General features: G+C 39.5%; 1 protein-coding gene across 1 annotated transcript in view; it reads right to left on the bottom strand.

The window, feature by feature from the left end:
- The window catches only part of ADGRV1 (adhesion G protein-coupled receptor V1), a 252,208-nt gene that overhangs the window by 5,357 nt on the left and 224,145 nt on the right, over positions 1-22,706 (bottom strand). The window contains exons 89-90 of the mRNA XM_062513025.1: positions 4,845-5,036; positions 2,814-2,991 (exon numbers count right to left, since the gene is read on the bottom strand). Coding sequence (XP_062369009.1) covers positions 2,814-2,991; positions 4,845-5,036 — 370 coding nt within the window. The remainder of the gene's footprint in view (positions 1-2,813; positions 2,992-4,844; positions 5,037-22,706) is intronic.

Here is a 22,706-nt window from a genome sequence, read left to right as displayed (position 1 = left end):
TAACACCGCAATAGGTAAGTTTTAGTATAGATTGACAGTCTTTGGGAACACAGAAAATGGAAGGTTCTGTTTCAGTTAATCAAAGGTAAAGTTCAACCAACTGTATTTGTAATCTTCCTCTAAAAGCAACAGCCCCCGGTTTAGTAGTGATAAAACTAGGTAATGTGGAGGGAAGAGCACCTTCTCCCTGCTCTTCCAGAATGAGGAATTCTCAACCTTCTGAAATAAAGTTTCTTCTGAAAGGGTTTGAGAAGCACCTCATGCAGCAAATTATAGGCAGGTGCAGTTCAGCAAAAAGGCATCTTAGCTGCCTGTATATTTACTTCAGCCTATTTAGAGAAGAGGTCCTTGTCTTCCGACTGCCAATGACCACTTCTTTCTTGGCAACAGGGCTGGTGCTCGAAGGGCGTCAGACTACCTGATGTAGAGTGGGAGAGAGAAAGGAGAGGAAAGAAGAAGAAAAAAGAAGGAGAAATCTAACCTGACTTCTTGTGGTTTCATGTGAGCACAAGCAATGATGCAAGGAAGGAAGAAAAGTGAGATGAGCTCATTTCAGAGCCTACTAGCTTAACTATTATAAAACTCCTGTTAGTCCACAGAACAGTGAATACTTTAGCAGCATAGGTAGATATTGCAACCAGAGAAAAAAAAATCCAGCTTTCTACCACCTCATCTCTCTTTTTATTACTTCCATGCGACTCCCTGCCTCCCTCTCCTTGGCCATGAAGTGAACTGAACTGGAGAACATATCAGGACGAAAAAAATAAAGCAGATTTTTAGATAATTTGGTGTTTTGTTTGTTTGTTTTGTTGTGTTGTTTGTTTGTTTGTTTTAGAAGACAAATAGTATGTGTTGAGCTAGAGGCTTTGTCTGAGACAATAGCTGATAAACATTTACTCTGCTGGTCAAAGATGCTCTAAACTTCCACACCACCTCTTCAGTTCATCTTGTTCAAATGTGAGGCTGAAACCACACGGGACAACTTGTTTGGTTTAGAAATCCTGGGGTTTTTTACTGTAGTAATAGTGCTGGGGACAACATGCAGGCACAACAATAAACACTGGTGTAAAATTGTCAGGCACTACTTGAATCAGTAATGTAAATAAAATATTTTTCTCCAACAATGGCCTGAGGTCACCACTTCAAATCACATTTATATGAAATGTTCATAAAACCAAATTATAATAAAAAATTAATAAAGAAGACAATAATATAACTGAGGAAAGACAATCCAAATCTGGTTTCAGACCTACTTTCTCAAAGAACTTAAAACAAGTTAACTAGGGATGGAGCTTCAAGATTTAGGAAAAAGTAACTAAGAGCTGAATATGTGTTGAATTGTATTACATTTCAGCTATGGGTTACTTAGATTGTTCTTCATGACTTAAGACTCAGTCCTCTACAGTTTACTGATGCCAACTGATTTACTTTAATTACTTTTAAGCAGTAAACATTGTGTAATAGTAGGAGTATTAGATGTAGATGGTTCATGTCTTATTAACTATGAATTAACTGACTTCCTTCACAGCATTCAAGAAGTTAAATAGTAAAAGCTACCTTCTTACATACCTGAAAAAAAAAAAAAAAGGTTTGCAACTGTAACTTCTGCACCTAGCTTTGAAAATCTGGCAAAAAACCAAACCAAACCAAACCAAACCAAACCAAACCAAACCAAAAAAAAAAAAAGATACAAAACAAAACAAAACAAAAAAATAACAAACAAACAAACAAAACCCCAAAACCCCTGGCTGCTAACAAAAATAGAACTAGCCGTCAAAATACCTAGAAAAATTATTAAGTGTAAAGCAGATTTTCACAGAATATATAATGGTTTGGGTTGGAAGGGACCTTAAAGCCACCTATTTCCAGTCCCCTGCCATGGAGACATCTTCCACTAGATCAGGTTGATCAGAGCCCCATTAAACCTGGCCTTGAACACTTCCAGGGATGGAGTAGCCACAGCTTCTCTAGGTGACCTTTGCCAGGGCCTCTGCACCCTCACAGGGAAGAATTTCTTCCTAATACCTAATCTGAACATGCCCTCTTACAGTTCAAAGCCATTCCCCCTTGTTCTGTCACATTAGGCCCCTGTCAAAACTCCCTCTCCAGCTCTCTTTAGCTATTGGAAGGGACTCAAAGCTCTCCTCAGTGCCTTCCCTTCTCCCAGCTGACAACTCCAACACTCCCAATCTTTCCTCACAGCAGAGGTGCTCCAGCCCTCTGAGCACCTTTATGGCCTCCTCTGGAATCAGTCCATGTCCTTCACGTGCTGAGGGCCACATAATTAGAATCATCTCCTGCAATGTAAATTGACTTAGGATATACAGTGTTATGAATTTACTGAATTATTTTATTTATTTATTAGCAGCTTATTATCCACATTCCCAGTCTTCCTTCCAGTTTGACTTGTCTTGATATCACTGAAGGGAAGGAACTTCAGCAATTACGTGTGTCAAGTCAGTTAATCTGCTATGCTCACAAATACCTTGCTGTTGTCTCTTGCAAGGCTCAGTGGTATCCCAAAAGATCGTTTAGGTGACCTCCTACTACCAAGCAAGTCTATTTGCACATTACCTGGATGGGCTTTGATTAGTGTATGTCACATCTTACCTGGTAGGATTCCTTTGCCTCTTTGGTTCTCCTATCAGACATTCCCATGTTCCCATGTTGACTGATCTTTAAGATTTCCATCGGAAATCAGATTATATTTAGAGACCTCAATAACTGTATCTCATGGAATAATGGTACCATTAGGATGAATAACACCATAGCAATACAACTTTGAGGGCCAGGCAAACAGAAGAGTCACTCACCAGTCTTTAAGGCAAATATTAGGTCATCAAACTCTTGTGATTCCTCATCAGCAACTAATGAGCTGGTGCTGAATCCTCCAGAAGGGTGGAAAACATTACTGTTTTGTGGACTCTGCTTAAAGGCAGCACTAGCTTGACTAGCAGGCTGCAAGGATGCCCTCTCCCAGTCTGCAGGTACCTGCAGAGTTTAAAAAGACACAAAAATGCAGTAATCATCAAAACTATTGTATATAGAAACTAGAAATTATGACCAGAACTGAACTGAAGACCAAGAGATTTTGGAAACAGCTATTCTGTCACTTCTATAACGAACCAGGAAGCCTTTTTAACTTTCTAATAAATTTTATCTATATATCTAATCTACATCTACATCTACATCTATCATCTGTATCTACATCTATATCTAATTTATCTATCATCTCTCTCTCTCTCTGTGTCTCTTCCTTTTCCTTGCCTTTTTTCCCCTTCTGTATTGGGTTTTCATGGCCAAGTTTTGGTGGTGGTGTTGGTGGGGAGGAGGGGGTTGCAGGGGGCCCTACTGGGGTGGCTTCTGTGAGAAGCTCCTGGAAGCTTCCTCCATGCCTGGTAGAGCAATCCCTGGCAGCTGCAAAGATGCATCCACTGCCAAATCTGGGCCAATTAGAAATGGTGGTAATGCCTCTGAGATAACATAGTTAAGAAGAAGAAGAAGGAAAAAAAAGGTTATTGTGCAGATGTAACTGTGTCCAGGGAAAAGCAGGATAAGAATTTGTGAGAGGAGCAACTCTGTAGACCCCAGAGTCAGTGGAGAAGCAGGGGGAGAAGGTGCTCCAGATGCCAGAGCTGAGATTGCCCTGCAGCCCATGGAGGAGCCCCATGCCAGAGCAGGGTGATTTCTGAGAGGAGGCTGTGACGCTGTGAGAGGTGTTCAGAGAAGAGACCACTCTGGGGCCGATCCATGAAGACCCCTTGGAAGAGAGACTCAAGCTGTAGCAGTCTGGGGAGGACTGTTGCTTGTAGGATGGACTCCCACTGGGGAAGTTCATGGAGAACTGTCCTCTGTGTGAGGGACCTATGCTCAAGTAGGGGAAGGACTCCTCTCCCTGAGGAGTTGGAGAAGCTACAAGTGATGAACTGACCATAAGCCCCACTCCTTGTCTCCCTTGTCTTGCTGGGGGTGGAATCAGACCTGAGAAAGAGGGAGCGTTGGTGAGAGGAGGATGGTGTTTTTAAGGTCTTAATTTTTTTTCATTAAGGTGCTCTGATTTTGTAGCAATAAATTAAATTAATATTTCTAATTTGAGCCTGTTTTGCCTATGATGGTGTTCCGTGAGTGATCTCCCCTGGTCTTTAACTCATGAACCTTTTGTTACATTTTCTCTCCCCTGTCCAGCTGCAGAGGGGAGTGAGAGAGACACTTTAGTGGATGTCTGGCATCCTGGCAGGGTAAATCCATTGCACCTTCCCTTTTCCCTCTTCTTTTCCCTTTTGCACTTTTCTTTTTTCTCCCTTTTCCCTTTTTTCCCCTTTTCCCTTCTCCCATTTCCACTCCCTTCCTTTCCCCATTCCATTCCATTCCATTCCATTCCATTCCATTCCATTCCATTCCATTCCATTCCATTCCAAATTTTATTCTAACTTTATTGCAATTTCCAGAAGTTTTTAACATCATAACTCTGAGAAATTAAGTACTTAAAACTTATCTAAAACCTGTAGTAAGATAAAAGAATTAACCTGATATTTTGATTTCTCATTATCTCCTTTTGACACTTTGACCAACCTCTATAATAAACTTAAGACTCAAGTGTGAAAGGGGAAATTCTCTAGATGGGATACTATCAGGGCACAGTAGGTTCCAAGAATAATATGGATAAAGATAACTATTTTTGTTATTAAAATAATTTTTTTAAAAAAAGCTCCCTCCCCCCAAAGACAACCTATAATATTTAGCATCTCATTCGCATGTATTACAATTCAGAACTAATGCTGAAATCTCCAGGTACATTTCAATAAATAATATAATTACTATAGAGCACTACAGAGCACTCTTACCTCTTCCATAGCACTGATGAGGTTCTGTGTAGACTTGCTGATCTCTCCTCCTGCAGCTGGCAGACCACTGCCATGTGTGAAAAATGCTGATCCTGAAGCTGTGTGCCCATTCATGTCTACAGTGTAACTTGCTTTCACAGGACAGCAAAGTTGGTTGTGCAGGATAAAATATACCACAAAGACATAAAGACCCTTAAACAGAGATTGAAAAAGAACATTAACCTGTGAAATGCAGGGAACTGGTTCAGAGTTTCCTGTGCAAAATAATGGATGACATCACTGTCCATCAGAAATCTAAAAGTTACAAGTTCATATCCTGAGTTCTTCAGGTAAAACACACACACACATATTTGAAAATTATTATTAGGTTGAATCCACAGAGTTGCAAAGGCAAGCCACGACCCCAAAACCAACAAAACTGACTTGAGATTCACAGTGTTGTTAACAGTGAAAATGAGGTTAAAGGCCTCTCTTACAATAGCATTTGGCTACTATTCCTTAGCCACAATTCTTAATTTTCTTATTGACCTGCTGAGGTTTTGGAATCTTTACCTCATGTAAACTACACTGCTGCTGTCACAGATACCATAACTATAAATTAGATTTTCTGTGATATGCACAAATTCAGCACTGGTTTTCATTTCTGATTACAACAAAGGCTCTGCTGTATGTTTCTGTAGTTTTTCTTTAAAACTTGCTAATTTTGACCTTTAGACTGAGCAAATAAAAGTGTTATAACCATATCTTGTGTTTGTAAAGAAATAGAGTAATTGAACTTCTCCATATTAAATCTGACTTAATTTTTAAGTTGCTCTAATACTGAGAGAAAATAATCCACCACAACTAATAAATCAACCTGTTCAATAATTACTAAAGAAAGGGTTACCAAAATAGTACAGAAAAAAGTCTTCTGCATTCTTACTAATTGCTGCAATACAATTTGCAATTTTTTTTTAATTCACATTGTTCTCTAAAACCCTAAAGCCAATTGTACTAAACAGAACAATTAATTTTAAAGGTATCCCCTGGCATGGAAGTACTAACTGGGATTACAAATGTTAAGGAGTTTAATCTAATTATATTTGTGAATTCCTATCAAAAGGAATTTTGAAAATACTTGAAAAAAGAAGAGACTTCAAATACCCAATAGCAATTCATGATGCTTAGACTGATAATTCCTGTTGGTAAAAATACATGACAAAATGCAGATGGATGGTAAAACAACTCATCTGGGTCCTTCCATAATAATCATATCACAGGGAGATTATTTTAATACCTAAGGACAGGAGAAGTCAAAGGCTGAGACAAATAGCAGAACCAAAAATTGTGATTTACTTCTCCAATCTTGTAAATTGCTGTAGTAATGTCTTACAAACAGATACCTAATGAAACCTAATGAAACCAAACACTCCTAAGTAGGCAATATATGTACACAGGAATTCTTGCTGGACAGAGAATTCCTTGCTTGGCTGGACAAAGGACCTATATTTTTCACCTATATTCCTCTCCATTTCTAGAATCTAAAGTAGAAACCTCTCTGTACATGGCTCTTTGTACCATCACTGTGGTTTTGTTTGAAGCACCAAAAGGGTTTTGTGGTCATATTCTGACAATCTTGTGTCCCTATTAAACACCCCAGGAAAGTGGTCAGGAAGACAAAACAACTCAAATGGACCTGCCTAAATAGCACTGGGTTCCAAACACAATACACATGAAGATGTCATGCAGTAAATCACATGGATTTGTGTTTCTTTTCAAGTCAGGAGCTACCAGGCTGTTTACTCTGAAATTGCATGAGCAGCATGCAGATACTTAGGCTGGGTCAGTGCAACCCCAGCTTTCAGTGGGTTTTTTTCCAAAAACACCCGTCCAAGAATTGAACTATCTTTCCTTATGCTTTTGACTCTACTTATGTTTCTTTTCACTTAAACCTTTAACACTGTAAAAACAGTCATAAATTGCTGTGAAAATAAGTTTGTTGGCATTGTAATATATGTTTTTCTGTGTTTATCATACAAACAGTTCTAGCCAAGTTGGAACTACTGCACTTTTTCATAGATTCACAGACCTTGTCCTTACTGGTTTGACTTAGAATGAAATTAAGACAATAGTCAATTTCTGCTGACAGGCCTGCCAGTAACCTATGCCCTTCAAAAGAATTGAAAAGAGGTTGGTCAGTGTATGGATATTAGTTAACACAGGCAATGACATCTCTGTTAAATTTGTGGGAAATACTACTTATTTTACAAGTTTGCATCAAAAAAACCTTACCAAAACTCAAACCCCAAAATCTCAGCTTAGTGCCAGTAACCTCTGCTATTGCATATAAATTGGGAGCCATGCTCCTCATCTCAAAAACATATGCTGGGGGGGGGGGGGGGGGGGGGGAGAAGAGAATCTCTTGGGTACCAGATTGCAATGACTGACTAATAATATGAGAGCTTGACCTGGGTTCCATGGAAGCAGACTGATCAACTAAGTTGAAGAACTAGGAGGATTTCATAGTAATGAAGAATCTGGAGGATTTAATAGTAATTCCACATAAATTTGGTGCATTAGGCCCACAGGACTACTTATGAAACATTTAACCCCATTTCATTTATAGTTACATTATGTTATTAGCATTTGTACAATGCCAGTAAAAGATAAAAGAAAAATGTGGTAGTATGTATTTCCTGTCAAAGAAGGTGGGAGCTACTTCAAGCAATTAGGTTGTCCCAAAGGAGGGAGCACAAACAGGCAACTTATAGTTCTCAAACATGGTGCCTATTTGAAAAGAGACTGCAAGAAACTGTCTGCAAAGACTGCTGGTTATTTTACTGATATTTGCTGATGGAAGACAATTAAGCTCTTACTATTTCATCTCAGCAAGCTGGTCTGGCTCATCATCTTTTGTACTGTATGTCAGGGAAAAAATATCCATATAAACAGTGTTGGTGTTTATATACCATATAAAGGTACCATATAACGGTACCATATAAAGGGTACTGTTGTCTAAAGGAAAGCTCACATGGAAAAGTTTGATGCAACATTTTTGTTCAGTGAGGTGGGAGCAGCCTCAGTGCTGCTCTAGGTTATGCCAGGTAGTTCACCTTACAAGAGACAGCCATGGAGAAGGCATTGGGACATGAAGGAAGGAGGAAGAGTGGTGCTAAGTTGAAATGGGGAAGGTTCCAACTGGATATGAAGAAAACATATTTAATGTGGGGATAACTAAGCACTGGAACAACCTGCCCAAATAGACTGTGGAAATTTCTCCATAGAAGAAGGAAGGAGTTTTTTTCTGGTATGTATGTACAAAATGTGACTGGTGAAATGGTTTTGTACATGCATGTGTACGAGGGGGTTCTCCTAAGCAACAGATTGATTTATGTATTCTGAGAAACAGCTGCAGGAAGCTAGTAAATTAAGGACAATTAAGGACAGAATACATTAATACATTTGATACCTCATGAGATCTCATGCAGAACTGGAGGACTGATCAACAGAAAACGTTCACTACACACTGAACACTCAGAGTGTCTCAGCCTCCTTGTTCTCTATCTCTGTGTTCCAACTTACTGTGATGACACTACATCTAAGTTTGTCTGTTACTATTAATGAGTAAGGACAAAAGAGACTGTAGGCAACCAACAAATCTTTTCATCATCTCCTTTTTACGTACAGAGAGAAAACCAAGATACTCACCGTATCACATGATTTCATTATTGTTCTGATAAACACAACATACCAAGGCATTAGACTTATTTTTTCAGATAATATACATCATACTTCTCCCACAAGTATTTTAACCATGCCTGAGATACCCTAGCCTGAAATTATAGAACCTGTTTTTCAAGGAGAAGTGCGTTCAGATATTATCATCTGTTTTAGATGAATGGTATTTCTATACATAAAATGAAAGTATCTTAAGAGGACTTTTGTGAATTAAAACTAATTTCATCACTCCATTTCAGCAGTTCTTCAACCTGCTTCTGGGTCTGTATCAGCACTAACAAAAACTGCTCACAGTCTACAGAGACACTCTTTGAGTTCCTAATTTAATTTGGAAAATTTTGTTTGTTAACCATCATCACATGATTATATCACTAAAAGATCTTTTTCTAAAGGAGAATACTTGAAGCAAAATCAAGGCTTCTGAAGAAAGCTGACCTCTAGGTCAGACCACAAATTTCAATTACCAGAAATGGTTCATTCTGATCCTTAGAAGATGGTGGTTAAAAAAAAAACACTACTTTTTCTTTTACAGTTACACCTTTATTCATGCCACGTGATAAAAACACCCCAATAAAGCACATAAATGTATTTTTGACAACAGAAGAGTTGTCCAAACTTGGATCAGCTTTTGACACTCTATCATTACTGTAATTTCTGTATGATGGTTTATTTGGTTAGTCTTACTTCAGACTTTTAATTTTATCAGGGTGAGATTTAATTCCATTCTCTGTCTGGACTGTGCTGATTTATTCTTGGCAACCAGTCCTAGGAAGTCCATTCTTTGTTAATTTAGTGATCGCACTGGTTTTTTTTGGATGGCTGTCAATGGTCAGGGATGCTGCTGCCACTTCTGGTGGTGTGCTACTCCATGCCTTGGCTGATTTCTAGTGAACTTCCCTAGGGTTTTCATTAATTTATGGGAAGTTCTTATGTTGTTTTCCATCACTGGCTGGTCAAAGACTGCTGTGGATTAACCCTGATTTACATAGCAAGTGCCTATTTCTTTTGGGAAAATTACCAGTCTGACTAATATAAATAAATTGTATTTTTCACTAAGTTCAAAAGCTACTCTCTACAAATTATTCACAAAATTAAAGGAATCATATTCAAGAAACCATAATTAGTGCCACTATAAAATGCATTATATAAATTTGATAATATAGTCTTTCCTTGTAATTTTGTGATTAGTTATGGAACTGTATATTCATACACGCACTAGTATTAATAATGTGACTCAAGTGGCAAACACAAAACATATAATTCTCTATTTCTTTCTGCAAGGAAAGCTTCCCTTCCTTTCCTGTTTCCCTTCCTTTTTTTTAGAGATAATTATGACAAATTATCATGATTTATGGCATGGCATTTTTCTATTAAGTGTTTAATGTACATTTTATTTTGCCATTATTTTCTTCAATCATATTTTATTTTGAAAGCAGGTTGAAGATCTTTTATTGTTGCTCTATAACAGAAGTATCACCTTAGTTATATGATATATCTTAAGCTATCACTTAACCTCTCACACTCATGGCTCTTCAGAAATCATAACCTTTGAAATATAAATCAAAGACCCTTTGTTTAAATACGATTCTTTTTCTCAGCATTCAAACTGATTGTTGTAAAACTGTCTGTAGCCGTGCAACTCCATCAGCTGATGATTGAACTTAGTAAGTGAAGACTTTGGACCTGCTGTGTATCAAGTGTTAGAATGTTTATTTGCCGTTAAGTGTCAGTTTTGATGAAACCATTGTAATTCTTATCAATCATGCAATTTATCTTATCACAGTTTCAACTGTCAGTGTTTACTGCTTATCTGCACTTTGCTTCCTGAGGCATTTACACCCCATTTTGCTCCAAGATTTGCTTCAGGTACAGCTGAAGACCTACAAATTAACATCAGAAACAAAAAAAAAATGTAATAAATGCAATCAAGGATAAATAAACATAATTCAGGACTGCAAAACCCATACCATGTTGGCAGGATCACCTGCTGAACCACCAACTGCCACCACACACACACACACACACACACACACACACACACACACACACACAAGAACAGAAGCCACTTTAAAAATTGGAATGAAGAAAAGTAATATCTATCTATCTATCTATCTGTCTGTCTGTCTGTCATTAAATTAGAAGTGCATTTACAGGTTTGTCCTGAGATATACTTACTTTGAGTGTTTTCATTTTTTGGTAAAGTTTTAAGTCCACAGTTAAACAGGTTACAGGTGTAATCTGTAATAATGAAGAAAATACTGTGCTTTCAGCATTTTGACCAAGTTTTCCTAACTAATGTTTCATCTGAAACTTTAGTATACACTGCCAAGTTTCTCTTTATGCAGAGCCAGCTATGCCAACACCATGCTGAATCTTGCAACTTCTACTCAAAGCCAAAGCCATAAATAACTTTCTGGCAAACTGCACTCAGCTTAGATTTAGTCTAAACTTGGCTAAATCTTACCTGACAGGTTCACACACTTTGGCACATCTTTAAAAAGCAGATTTGCTTGGATACTCGGTATTCACTATAAATATTATGCATAGCATACTTGCAACTACTCCCACACAACTGCCATTTTTACCTCTCATTTCAGTGCTGTAAGTGGTGGAAAAGGTCCTGGGGGTTTTTATTTTGGGGTGGGTTTTTTTGGTTGGATTTTTTTGGTTTCTTTAGGTCCGTTGTTGTTGTTTGTTTCAAGGGCACAGATTCAACATTAAAAGAGAGGTCCTAAGCTTGAAAATGCACTGAAAATACAGACGATTAGCCAAATTTGCCAAATGTGTAGATTAACCTAGAATAGGATTCTGTCACTTCCTTCCAATGCAGTCATCCCAGAAATATGAAAAAAAAACCCCTATTTATGTATTTCAAGCTGAGCTGAGAAAGAAAGAAATAAATACTGAGTCAAACACCAAGGGTAGGGACTTGGGAGAGGTGGAAGACCAACATGGGAGAGCCAGCAATTAAAAGCAGCTTGCAATTTCCCCACAGTTCTGGCTGCAGCCACTCCTTACAGAGCTCTCTAAGAACCAACAAATCTCAGCAATCACAAATGGTGGCAGGAGATTAAGAACAAACAAGAACACACAAAGCAGACTGACACCCCACTGCTCCCCATCTTTGTCCCAGCCTGTGAATTTTTTTCCCCACTGCCTTTTATTTTTATTTTTTTTTCCTGCACAGGCAACAGAAACTAGAGACACCATCCTTTGAAATCATCTTTGCATTAGGTTCTTCTTGTGCTTTATCCTATGAGATGGACTGCTCTGGTAGCAAAAAGCAGCCAGATTATATACCAATGAAACCAAACTATTTGTCGACTTACAAGATAAGTGTAAGATAGTGTATGATAAGGACAAGATAGTGTAAGATGATCGTTATACTAAAAAAGAACAATTGGGAAGACCAAACACAGTAAGCTTATGCTCATCCATTTTTCAACTCCTAGAAATATCAGAGGTCATGAGTTTTCACATATGCTTAATAAAATTTTTTAAACATTTACTCTCATACTTGCTTTCCACAAGCAAGTTATAAACATTTATAACCAAACCTACATTTTAGATCACACCTTACAATCTAAGCCTACTACTGCTTTTACTTCTCTCCTTGATGAAAAGGCCTTTGCAACCCCTGCTCCTAGTTCAAGACATTCCCAAACAGTCTCAGAACATTTAATTCTCTAGTTATATCTGAAACAAAGTTGAAAATTCAAGCAAGAAGCTAGCAATTGAAAAAAACTACATTCAAAGATCAGACAAACTAGCATCACAGCACACAGTCAAAAAAAGACCTACTCCTGCAGTATATTATTATTTTTATTGTTATTTCTTGTTAAAGCAGTAGTTTTTATTTATATGTATTAATGACTGATACACAGAGATAAAAGAAACAGGGAATACAAAGTGGGCTTTTAGTGACTGGAAGAGTGAAAAGACAGAAGCTACCTTTGTGTTTATAGCCGACCTGTTACATGGCATTAAAGAAAATCTCAAAGAGTTAAGATAGAAGTTATTGTTATAATAACATTTTTTCCCCTTTAAGGAATTCTTTCAGTGTCATAATCTCTCTTATGCCTACTGTTGTCTCATTGATTCTTGTTACTCTGACTGAAGAATTAGATAAACTATCTATTTAGGAGCATTTCAGTGCAGTGCCATAAAAACTTGTAACAAGAACTCTGCAACCTCAGAAGCCATAAATGCAAGAAACCTTCAAAAAACTCTGTCTTGGATAGAACTGAAGGGTTGTAGATGACTGGTGTGATTATTTGTCCTATCTTTTGCTTGAGTGTTTTAGGGCAAGATTGATGGGAATAGAGTGTTTGTGTACTCCAGCATTCTCTGACTATTTGGAAAAGCCTTTGGTGATGCTGCAGCAAGTTTGAAAGCTACAGACACAGAAGACTGTTAAGGAACAAAACAAAGTCTCACCATGTTCAACCGTCCCATAGTTAAAACCAACTCCACCAAATACCTTACGATTACTTTTTAATGCTTTTTACATCCAGAATAACAGATGCGTAGGTTATTACAAATTTCGCCAGACAACTGACTGTCTCAGAATCAGAGCCCTTGTATACCAGGTTTTGCTGTTAAGTGATACTCATGAGAACTGTCAGCAATTTATACTCCCTACTTCCCTTGATTTTAGTGAAAAAAATCCTATAGATACTTCCTGCCTTTCCACAGATTCAGGGACAGCAGAAGACAAGTCTTATAAAGCAGGAAGGCAAAACAGTTTTGGTTAGGTATGTTCCTCAAGGAAAGGCAAATGGGGGCAAAAATGAGGACAAAGAGTAGATGTCCTTCTGTATCTGACAGGTAGGTGAACAAGAGTAGGTGTAGGTGTAATTTGTCTCTGCCATTGAAATCACTCACTTCTTTTCTTGAAATAATAAGTCCCCAGTCTGTGCAAGGAGACAATAAAATGTACTTCAAGAGAATACTTAAGATCTCAGGGAGTGCTACTCAGAGTAAAATAAAAAACAGACTCATACTAATTATAGATTTGATCACAGAATCATACAATGCTAAGGGTTTGGAATACATCTTAAAGGTCATCCAGTCCTGACCCCAGCTGCCATGGACAGGGACACCTCTGCTAGATCAGTTTACTCAAGGCCTTATCCTAATTGGCCTTGAACACTTCCAGATTTGTAGCATTTGCAACTTCCCTGGGCAACCTGTTCCAGTATTTCACAACCTTCACAGTGAAAAATTTCTTCCTAATATGTAACCTAAATTTCCACTCTTTCAGTTGGTACCCATTATTCCTTGTCCTACCACTACAGTTCCTGAAAAAAGAGTCCCTCTCCAGCTTTCCAGTATGCCCTCTTCAGTGACTGGAAGGTTGTTAGGAGTTCCCTATGCAACCTTCTCTTTCCCAGTCTGAAGAGCCTCAACTTTCTCAAGCTGTCTCCTTAGGGGAGGTGCTGCAGTCCTCTTATCAACTTCTTGGCCCTTCTCTGGACTTGCTCCAACAATTCCATGTCCTCCTTCTGTTGGGACACCAGAACTGTACACAGCACTCCAGGTGGGGTCCCACATCAGCAGAGCAGAGGGGTGGAATCACCTCCTTCACCCTGCTGCCATGCTCCTTTGGATGCAGCCCAGAATGTGTTTGGCTCGCTGGGCTCTGAGCGCACGCTGCTGGCTCAGGTTGAGTTTTTCATCAACCATCACCACCAAGTCTTTCTCCTCAGGGCTGCTCTCAGTCACTTCTCTGCCCAGCCTGTAGGTGTGTTTGGGATTGCCACCACCCAAGTGTAGGAGCTCACACTCTGCTTTCCTGAACTCCATGAGGTTTGCATGGTCCCACGTCTCAAGCATGTCCAGTCCCTCTGGATGGCATCACTTCCCTCCAGCGTGTCAACTGCAACACACAGCTAGATGTCACCAGCAAACTTGCTGGGGGTGCACTCAATCCCACTATTGTCAGTCTTCTCCTAGAAACCCTTGCATTGAGGCTTTTCTTAGAAAGCTTTCTAGAATTTGCATTTGTGCGTTATAACTGGTTTTTTTTAACAGAAAAGATCATTAGCACAAAAATTTCCATCAGGACTTTTTAAGCAGACTCAGACAGAAACACAAACTAAATGTAAAAAAAAAATATAAAAGAAGGAAAATTAACAGAAAATAGAAAACAAATTAAATCTACATTGAGGCAATTCCAATGGCTCTAAACAGGGATCCTTCTGCATTTCTGAGACAAGAACAACACCTGGGAGAGTAATGGCCTATATATAACATAACTAAGTATATATAGTATAATTGAATACTATTTTATATTTGATATAGTATTTAGCTATTACTATTTAGTTATTTATTTTACTAATAAAACCATAAACTGTATGTCAATACATACCAGTGTAATGGCAAAGGATATATATATATTTTAAAATTATGCATGTGGAACATTTGGTTTCCACATGTTGTTATATTCATTGAACTTTGTCATAAACTAGCTTTACCCACTGTCAGCAAACAATGGTATAGGTCATGAAATACATATCAGAACAGTTAGTTCTTGCACTTGGTAAATGAGAAGCTCCCTTCTTCTTCTTGGAAACTCTATGCAATGCATTAATGCCAGAAATTACCTTAGACATGTTTGCACCACTTAACAAAACAGTTTTGATATGACCTGGTCTGTGACCCATTCCTACTATCTGTGGAGCATTTCTTCAGAGGAAAACAATTATAGGAACTGTTGGATGGACTTTCACGGTTTTAAAAGCAGTAAATTTCTCAGCTGGTATTTTTTCCTGATTTTGCTTGTTTTTATTTTAGCTTTTATTTTCCTATTGCTCAGCACAGAATATATGTTCTTCTTAGGTCTTCTGCTTTTGTGTGAAGGCTGAAGATTATTCTTTTCCAGCACCTTTCTACAGCAATAACTGCTGGCCCTATGGGATTGTGTTTTCTCATTGAAAAATCATCCAAAGTGTTTGACAGAGCTGTCTGGGCTGCAAGGCAAGTCCAGTGCAGAGCAAACACAGACAGCCACCACCTGCAGAGCTGCAGTATGGGTCAAGAGGAGAGTGCATGGCTCTGACCAGTGCTTCTTTATTTTTGGGGTGGTTGTTCTTTGTTTGTTTGATTTTTTTTATTATATTAGTACTTTTTCTTATTAGACTTTGTCTTCCTTTGCACTTTTTTTTTGTTCCCAATGGCAGCAAGGCTGTTACCAGTTCTGCCATTATCCCTTTACCACTCAGAGCTGGGAGAAAACTCCAGCCTCATTCCTCCCTGCACATATGATCCCAGGCAGCACTGGCTCTGCTTGCTGAGCAGGACCAACACAGAGAGGTGAAGTGCATAAGCCTGGAGGTATTCACAGGTCAGACCTGATGGGGAATACTGCCCTAACTGAACTTCCACATCCAAAATGTGCATATTCAGATGCTTGCACAGAAGCATTTTGGCTCCTCACCGAAGTTAGCAGAAGAAACAGGCTGGTAAGTTAGTAATAAAAAGCCTGGTGAGACATAAAAACAATCTCCTGGGGGAATTTGTCAGAAATTCTGAACTGAGACAGAGAAACCTTAACAGGCAAGGGGATTTTGAAACAATTTTATGTTAAAGCAGATTAAACATAAATCTATAAAACCCCAGTGACACAGGGAAGTATGTGATTCTCATAGCCTGGTGTGGCAATGTCATTTAATGTATTTAATAATTACAATAATTCATATAATTTATTGAACGCATTCATTTGTAGGGTGATGTTCAATACCCCATTCCAGTGAGGACACCTGGAATTGAAATAACCTGAGCATGCTTTTGTTTTTTTCTGCTCTTATATTGGGCACAATGTCACTACCACCAACATTGGGATGCTGGTCCTTGATGCAGGGTCCCTCAGAACACTTCAGTGTAATGAAACATAATGACGCCACTTGACTCAGCCAAGCCAGTTTGTCCAAGGCCTCTCTGTGTAAAACCACAACCTCTCTCTCCACATAGGCCTCACAATTAGTCCATGTTTCTCCTTAGAAGTCTTTCAAAGATACAACAGCTTGTGAAGATTTTTTTACAGTGGTGTCTGTGCTAAGACATAAAATATATTTTCAAATATTTATATATTTATTTGTATTTACCTGTTATTATGTATAACTATATATACAAAAATTTATAAATATGTTTCTTTGAAGATAATTTAGTATTGATAAACTAGGCGCAAGGCACAATTGTTCTCTGAACACTCAGCAAAAATGCAAGTTATAACATTCAGATGAACTTCCACCCTGAACGTTAGGTAATTGCTCTACACAGAACCTTCCTCTGAATTCAGATACAGAGTTCCTCAAAGCATATGCATTCAGTTACTTGCAACTGCACTTGCTGCATTAGGTTAAGATTCATGCAAAATTAATTACTACATGCAAAACTATAAGTAAAATTAGACACAAAATTACCTTACCAGAAGTAAAATTTGTGGCAAGAGTGATAACACTGGCCTCTTTCCTCTAATTTTATTTATTACAAATAATTTTTACAAATTAAGCCAAACTACAAATTACAAATTTCAGCTAAAAAGTGGCTAAACAGTGTGTGCTAATGTTCTTTGTCAATGAAAATGAGGCTAGCAATCTAAAAAGAGAGACTTTCAGGAAGAGGATCTTTATTTAGATTGTCCTGAAAATTATTCATTCCACAGCTCCTCTTAGTTTTTACTGTTACAGGAATTTAATGTTCTATTACAACTAAAGATGGTTTTCAATTAGAAAATACAACCCATTCCAAAAATAAAGTACTTGAGGCAAAACAGACGGAGAGGTTGGTGGTAATGTGGTTTAATAAATTAAGAACAAACCAGAAATGTAGGAGCCATTAAGTTTGCTTCATATTGTGAGTGTGTTGGCCCCAGAAAAGCCATTTATCTTCCCATTTCAGACATCTACAATGAGATGATAATACCCATCTCTGAAGATTGACAGGCTGGTTAGACAGACATGACTACCTACAGGTGAACTACAAAAAAAACCCTGTAAATAAAAAATAGTCTCTGTTTTTCATATATCATTGTATCCTATTGTGATGATTTGCACAAGCAGAAAATGATCATTTGAGTGTTTCTTTAAATTTCTTTACAATATATGAACCTAAATTTATATTACATTCGTGAAAATACTACATTTCCAAGTTTTTTTTCCCATATTTTCAAATTTCTGTGAATTTTTTTAAATACACCAAATAGTTATGTGCTTTAGTACAAACATGTTTGCTGCAAAATGATCAAAATTTTCATTAATTTAAATATTTCTGAAGTTTTGTAACCTACTCTAAATTAACTTTCTCAGCTCGTTTTCCTGTGTCCTGAAGAAAAATAGAACAGCTAAACTCTTTTTCACGGGATTGGTATAAGAAGTTCAGACAAAATTTAGCACACACAACTAGATCTTGGTTGAAATACTTTTTAGATTATCTTAGAGTTTAGACTCTGTCTTTAAATAGTGATTCTTAAAAAAAACCTTCAAGTGGTCCAAATATCTCATAATTACTCCATGGCTTCACTTGGAGCTTTGTGAAGGACTTCTAAACTGTACTTATCTGCAAAGAAAAGATCCTGTTGCAATGTGGCTAGAAATAATTTGATTCTATATTTGAGTTTATCTATTTCTTAGGGGCAAATGAAAAAGTATTCTGAAATAACACCAAAAAATATTGTGATGGCTGATTTCAGATTTGTTTTCAATGCATGCAATGGCTAGATTATATATTTTTTTAAATCCAGGCATAAGGGGGAAAAGATGCTTAATGACAGCATTGTTTCTGGGATAAAAAATCACCAAGCCTAGGCGAAGGAGCAGCAGGTGCCAATTGCCACCTTGACAGCGCACCTCTGGCAGTACAGGACAAATCGAGATGCCGTGATCCCCATCCACAAGATGATCCGTGAGCTGGAGGGCCAAGGGGTGGTCAGCAAAACCCACTCACCCTTCAACAGCCCCATCTGGCCTGTGTGCAAGTCTGACAGAGAATGGAGATTGACTGTGGACTATCGTGCATTGAATGAAGTGACTCCACCGCTGAGCGCTGCCGTGCCGGACATGCTGGAACTCCAGTACGAGCTGGAGTCCAAGGCAGCAAAGTGGTACGCCACCATTGACATTGCCAATGCATTTTTCTCCATTCCTCTGGCAGCAGAGTGCAGGCCTCAGTTTGCTTTCACCTGGAGGGGCGTGCAGTACACCTGGAACCGACTGCCCCAGGGGTGGAAACACAGTCCCACCACCTGCCATGGACTGATCCAGGCTGCACTGGAAAAGGGTGAAGCTCCAGTACATCTGCAATACATTGATGACATCATTGTGTGGGGGAACACGGCAATGGAAGTATTTGAGAAAGGAGAGAAGATCATCCAGATTCTGCTGGGAGCCGGTTTTGCCATCAAGAGGAGCAAAGTCAAAGGTCCTGCCCGAGAGATCCAGTTCCTGGGAGTAAAGTGGCAAGACGGGAGGCGCCAAATCCCCACTGAGGTCATCAATAAGATCACCGCGATGTCTCCACCAACCAACAAGAAGGAAACACAAGCTTTCCTAGGTGCCATAGGCTTTTGGAGAATGCAGATTCCTGAGTACAGCCAGATCGTGAGCCCTCTCTACCTGGTCACCCGGAAGAAGAACGATTTCTACTGGGGCCCTGAGCAGCAGCAAGCCTTTGCCCAGATCAAGCAGGAGATCGCTCATGCTGTAGCCCTCGGCCCAGTCAGGACGGGACCAGAGGTGAAGAATGTGCTCTACTCTGCAGCCGGGAACAAGGGCTTGTCCTGGAGCCTTTGGCAGAAGGTACCTGGTGAGACCCGAGGCCGACCTCTGGGATTCGGGAGCCGAAGTTACACACGGTCTGAAGCCAACTACACCCCAACAGAGAAGGAGATCTTGGCTGCTTATGAAGGAGTTCAAGCTGCCTCAGAGGTGATTGGCACAGAAGCACAGCTCCTCCTGGCACCCCAACTACCAGTGCTGGGGTGGATGTTTAAAGGGAGGGTCCCCCCTACCCACCACGCCACCGATGCCACATGGAGCAAGTGGATCGCCCTCATCACACAGCGCGCCCGTATCGGAAACCCAAATCGCCCTGGGATTTTGGAAATAATTACAAACTGGCCAGAAGGTGAAAATTTTGGTCTTGCCGATGAAGAGGAGCAAGAACAAGTGACCCGGGCTGATGAAGCCCCGCCATACAACCAACTGCCAGCAGATGAAACTCGCTACGCTCTTTTCACTGACGGTTCCTGTCGCATCGTGGGGATGAACCGGAAGTGGAAAGCAGCCGTATGGAGCCCCACACGACAGGTTGCACAAGCTACTGAAGGAGAAGGTGGATCAAGTCAACTTGCTGAACTCAAAGTCGTTCAGCTGGCCCTGGACATTGGTGAAAGAGAGAAGTGGCCAAAGCTTTACCTTTACACTGATTCATGGATGGTAGCCAATGCTCTGTGGGGCTGGCTGGAAAGATGGAAAAAAGCTAACTGGCAATGTAGGGGAAAACCAATCTGGGCTGCTGATGAGTGGAAAGACATTGCCAGTCGGGTAGAGAAGCTACCCGTAAAGGTCCATCATGTAGATGCCCATGTCCCCAAGAGTCAGGCTAATGAGGAGCACCAACACAATGAGCAAGTAGATCAGGCTGCAAGGATAGAGGTGTCACAGATAGACTTAGACTGGCAACACAAGGGAGAGTTGTTCCTGGCTCGATGGGCCCACGATGCCTCAGGTCATCAAGGCAGAGATGCTACCTATAAGTGGGCACGAGACTGAGGGGTGGATCTCACCATGGACAGCATTTCCCAGGTTATCCATGACTGTGAGACGTGTGCTGCCATCAAGCAAGCCAAGTGAGTGAAGCCCCTCTGGTATGGGGGGCGGTGGTCCAAATATAAGTATGGGGAGGCCTGGCGGATTGACTACATCACACTGCCTCAGACACGCCAAGGCAAGCGTTACGTGCTGACCATGGTAGAAGCCACCACTGGATGGTTGGAGACCTACCCTGTGCCTCATGCCACTGCCCGCAACACCATCCTGGACCTGGAAAAACAAGTCCTTTGGAGACATGGTACCCCTGAGAGAATTGAGTCAGACAATGGGACTCATTTCAAGAACAGCCTCATAAGCACCTGGGCCAGAGAACACGGCATCGAGTGGGTGTACCACATTCCTTATCACGCACCAGCGGCTGAGAAAGTGGAACGGTGCAATGGGCTGCTTAAAACCACCTTGAAGGCACTGGGTGGGCGGACTTTCAAAAACTGGGAGATTCATCTACCAAAGGCCACATGGTTAGTGAACACCCGAGGTTCCACTAATCGAGCAGGCCCTGCCCAGTCTGAGCCCTTGAGAACACCAGATGGGGACAAGGTTCCAGTGGTGCATATGAGAGGTATGCTAGGAAAAACTGTTTGGGTGAACTCTGCCTCCAGCAAAGACAATCCAATTCATGGGGTGGTTTTTGCTCAAGGGCCAGGGTGTACCTGGTAGGTCATGCAAAGGGATGGAGAGACCCGATGCATACCCCAAGGAGACCTTGTTTTAGGGTGACCTATCTATGATACTGAAAATTTGACATGAAAAGGAAACACTGACTACATTACATTGACATATTTTCAAATAAATTGACTTAAAAATTATTTCACAGGATACGTCAGTCCTCTAATACCTAAATCTCTGTAATGAAACAGCTATACCAGCATTTCTTCTGCCATTCTCACAAGGAAAATTCAAGTAAAGTTTAGTATAAAGATCCAGTATTACTATTTTTATACTTTTCTCATTTTATTTTCACTGTATATTTTCCTTAACTCTTACTCCTTCAGTTTTGCTGAGGAACTGTAGTTAAATACCTGCCTATGAGTTGAAGAGACCTTCCGCTTTTATGTTGTCCAGATTAGCAAATAACAGCTTGGATTAGTATTATAATATCAATACATTCAACCCAGGTATTATTTATACGTATCTGATCTTTAATTGCAAAATTTCTATCAAACTAATAGGCTTCTAGTTATCAAAACCAAAACACAGTTAGAATATAAGTTATAACTGAACCATTGTTATAGCACAAAAAGTTTGCTGATGTAGAGAAGTCTGCCAGCCTTATTTCATGGATTCCTTCTCCATTCTATTCCAAACCACCTTTGAGTTAAAGACAACCTATTTTCATATCATGCCATGGTTTCAAAAAGTTACTGTTTCTTTTGGCTGGTTACCTTCTCTTTAGTCCACACCAACAATCAGGACAAGAGGATACAGTCTTAAGCTATGCCAGTGGAGTTTTAGGCTGGATATTAGAAAGAAGTTCTTCACAGAGTGATGGGGCATTGGAATGGACTACCCAGGGAGATGGTGAAGTAACCGTCCATGGAGGTGATTAAGAAAAGATTGGATATGGCACTCAGTGTCATGGTCCAGTTGACAGGGTGGTGTTGGGTCATAGGTTGGACTCCATGATCTCAAAGGCCTTTCACAACCTAGATGATTCTGGGATTCTTTACAGGAAAGCACTTTTAAAAAGAATAATTGAAAAGTTTCTCCTAGGCTAATTTTGTCCAGGTTTGGACAACTGCTGATTCCTTATTCCTTAGGCTAGCAAAGTCATATCAACTGTACTCAAAGAACAGTTTTGTCTTCACTGTAAAATAAGCATTTGCACCTTATGTGCATTTAGATTAATATCAGTGGGGTTTTTTTAATTGCTGGTAGGAAAAGCTGCCAAAGACTGGTCTCATGGATGGTTTCAAGATGATTTTAATTGTGTCTAGGTGAGAAACTTGTTAAGTGGTCTCTATTTTTTTGACTTTTGGAATTCCTTCTGAACTCAAACTGATGGCTGTATGCAATACTTTACACAGATGACAGAAATTTTTTCATGTGTTATTCTATAAGGACCAAACTACTTAGATTTTATTTTTCCCAATCTGTCCACATTTTTCATACTCCTTCCTGTAGTCTTCTCTTACTAATGCAAAAGTCATCTACAAATCATGGCTGTGTGGTGGTCCTTTAAGTCATATTCCTTCCACACTCATGAGATGGATGACATTACAAAAAATGAAATAATTTCCGAAAGTGACATCTGTTTGTCACAATGTATTCTAAGTCAAGGATTCAATAAAATATGAAGAGGCCTTTATGTTGC

Source organism: Cinclus cinclus, chromosome Z (assembly GCF_963662255.1).
Source record: "Cinclus cinclus chromosome Z, bCinCin1.1, whole genome shotgun sequence".
Taxonomy (NCBI): Eukaryota; Metazoa; Chordata; class Aves; order Passeriformes; family Cinclidae; genus Cinclus; species Cinclus cinclus.
Note: the sequence above shows the minus strand (reverse complement) of the source record. Positions and strands in the feature narration are given on the sequence as shown.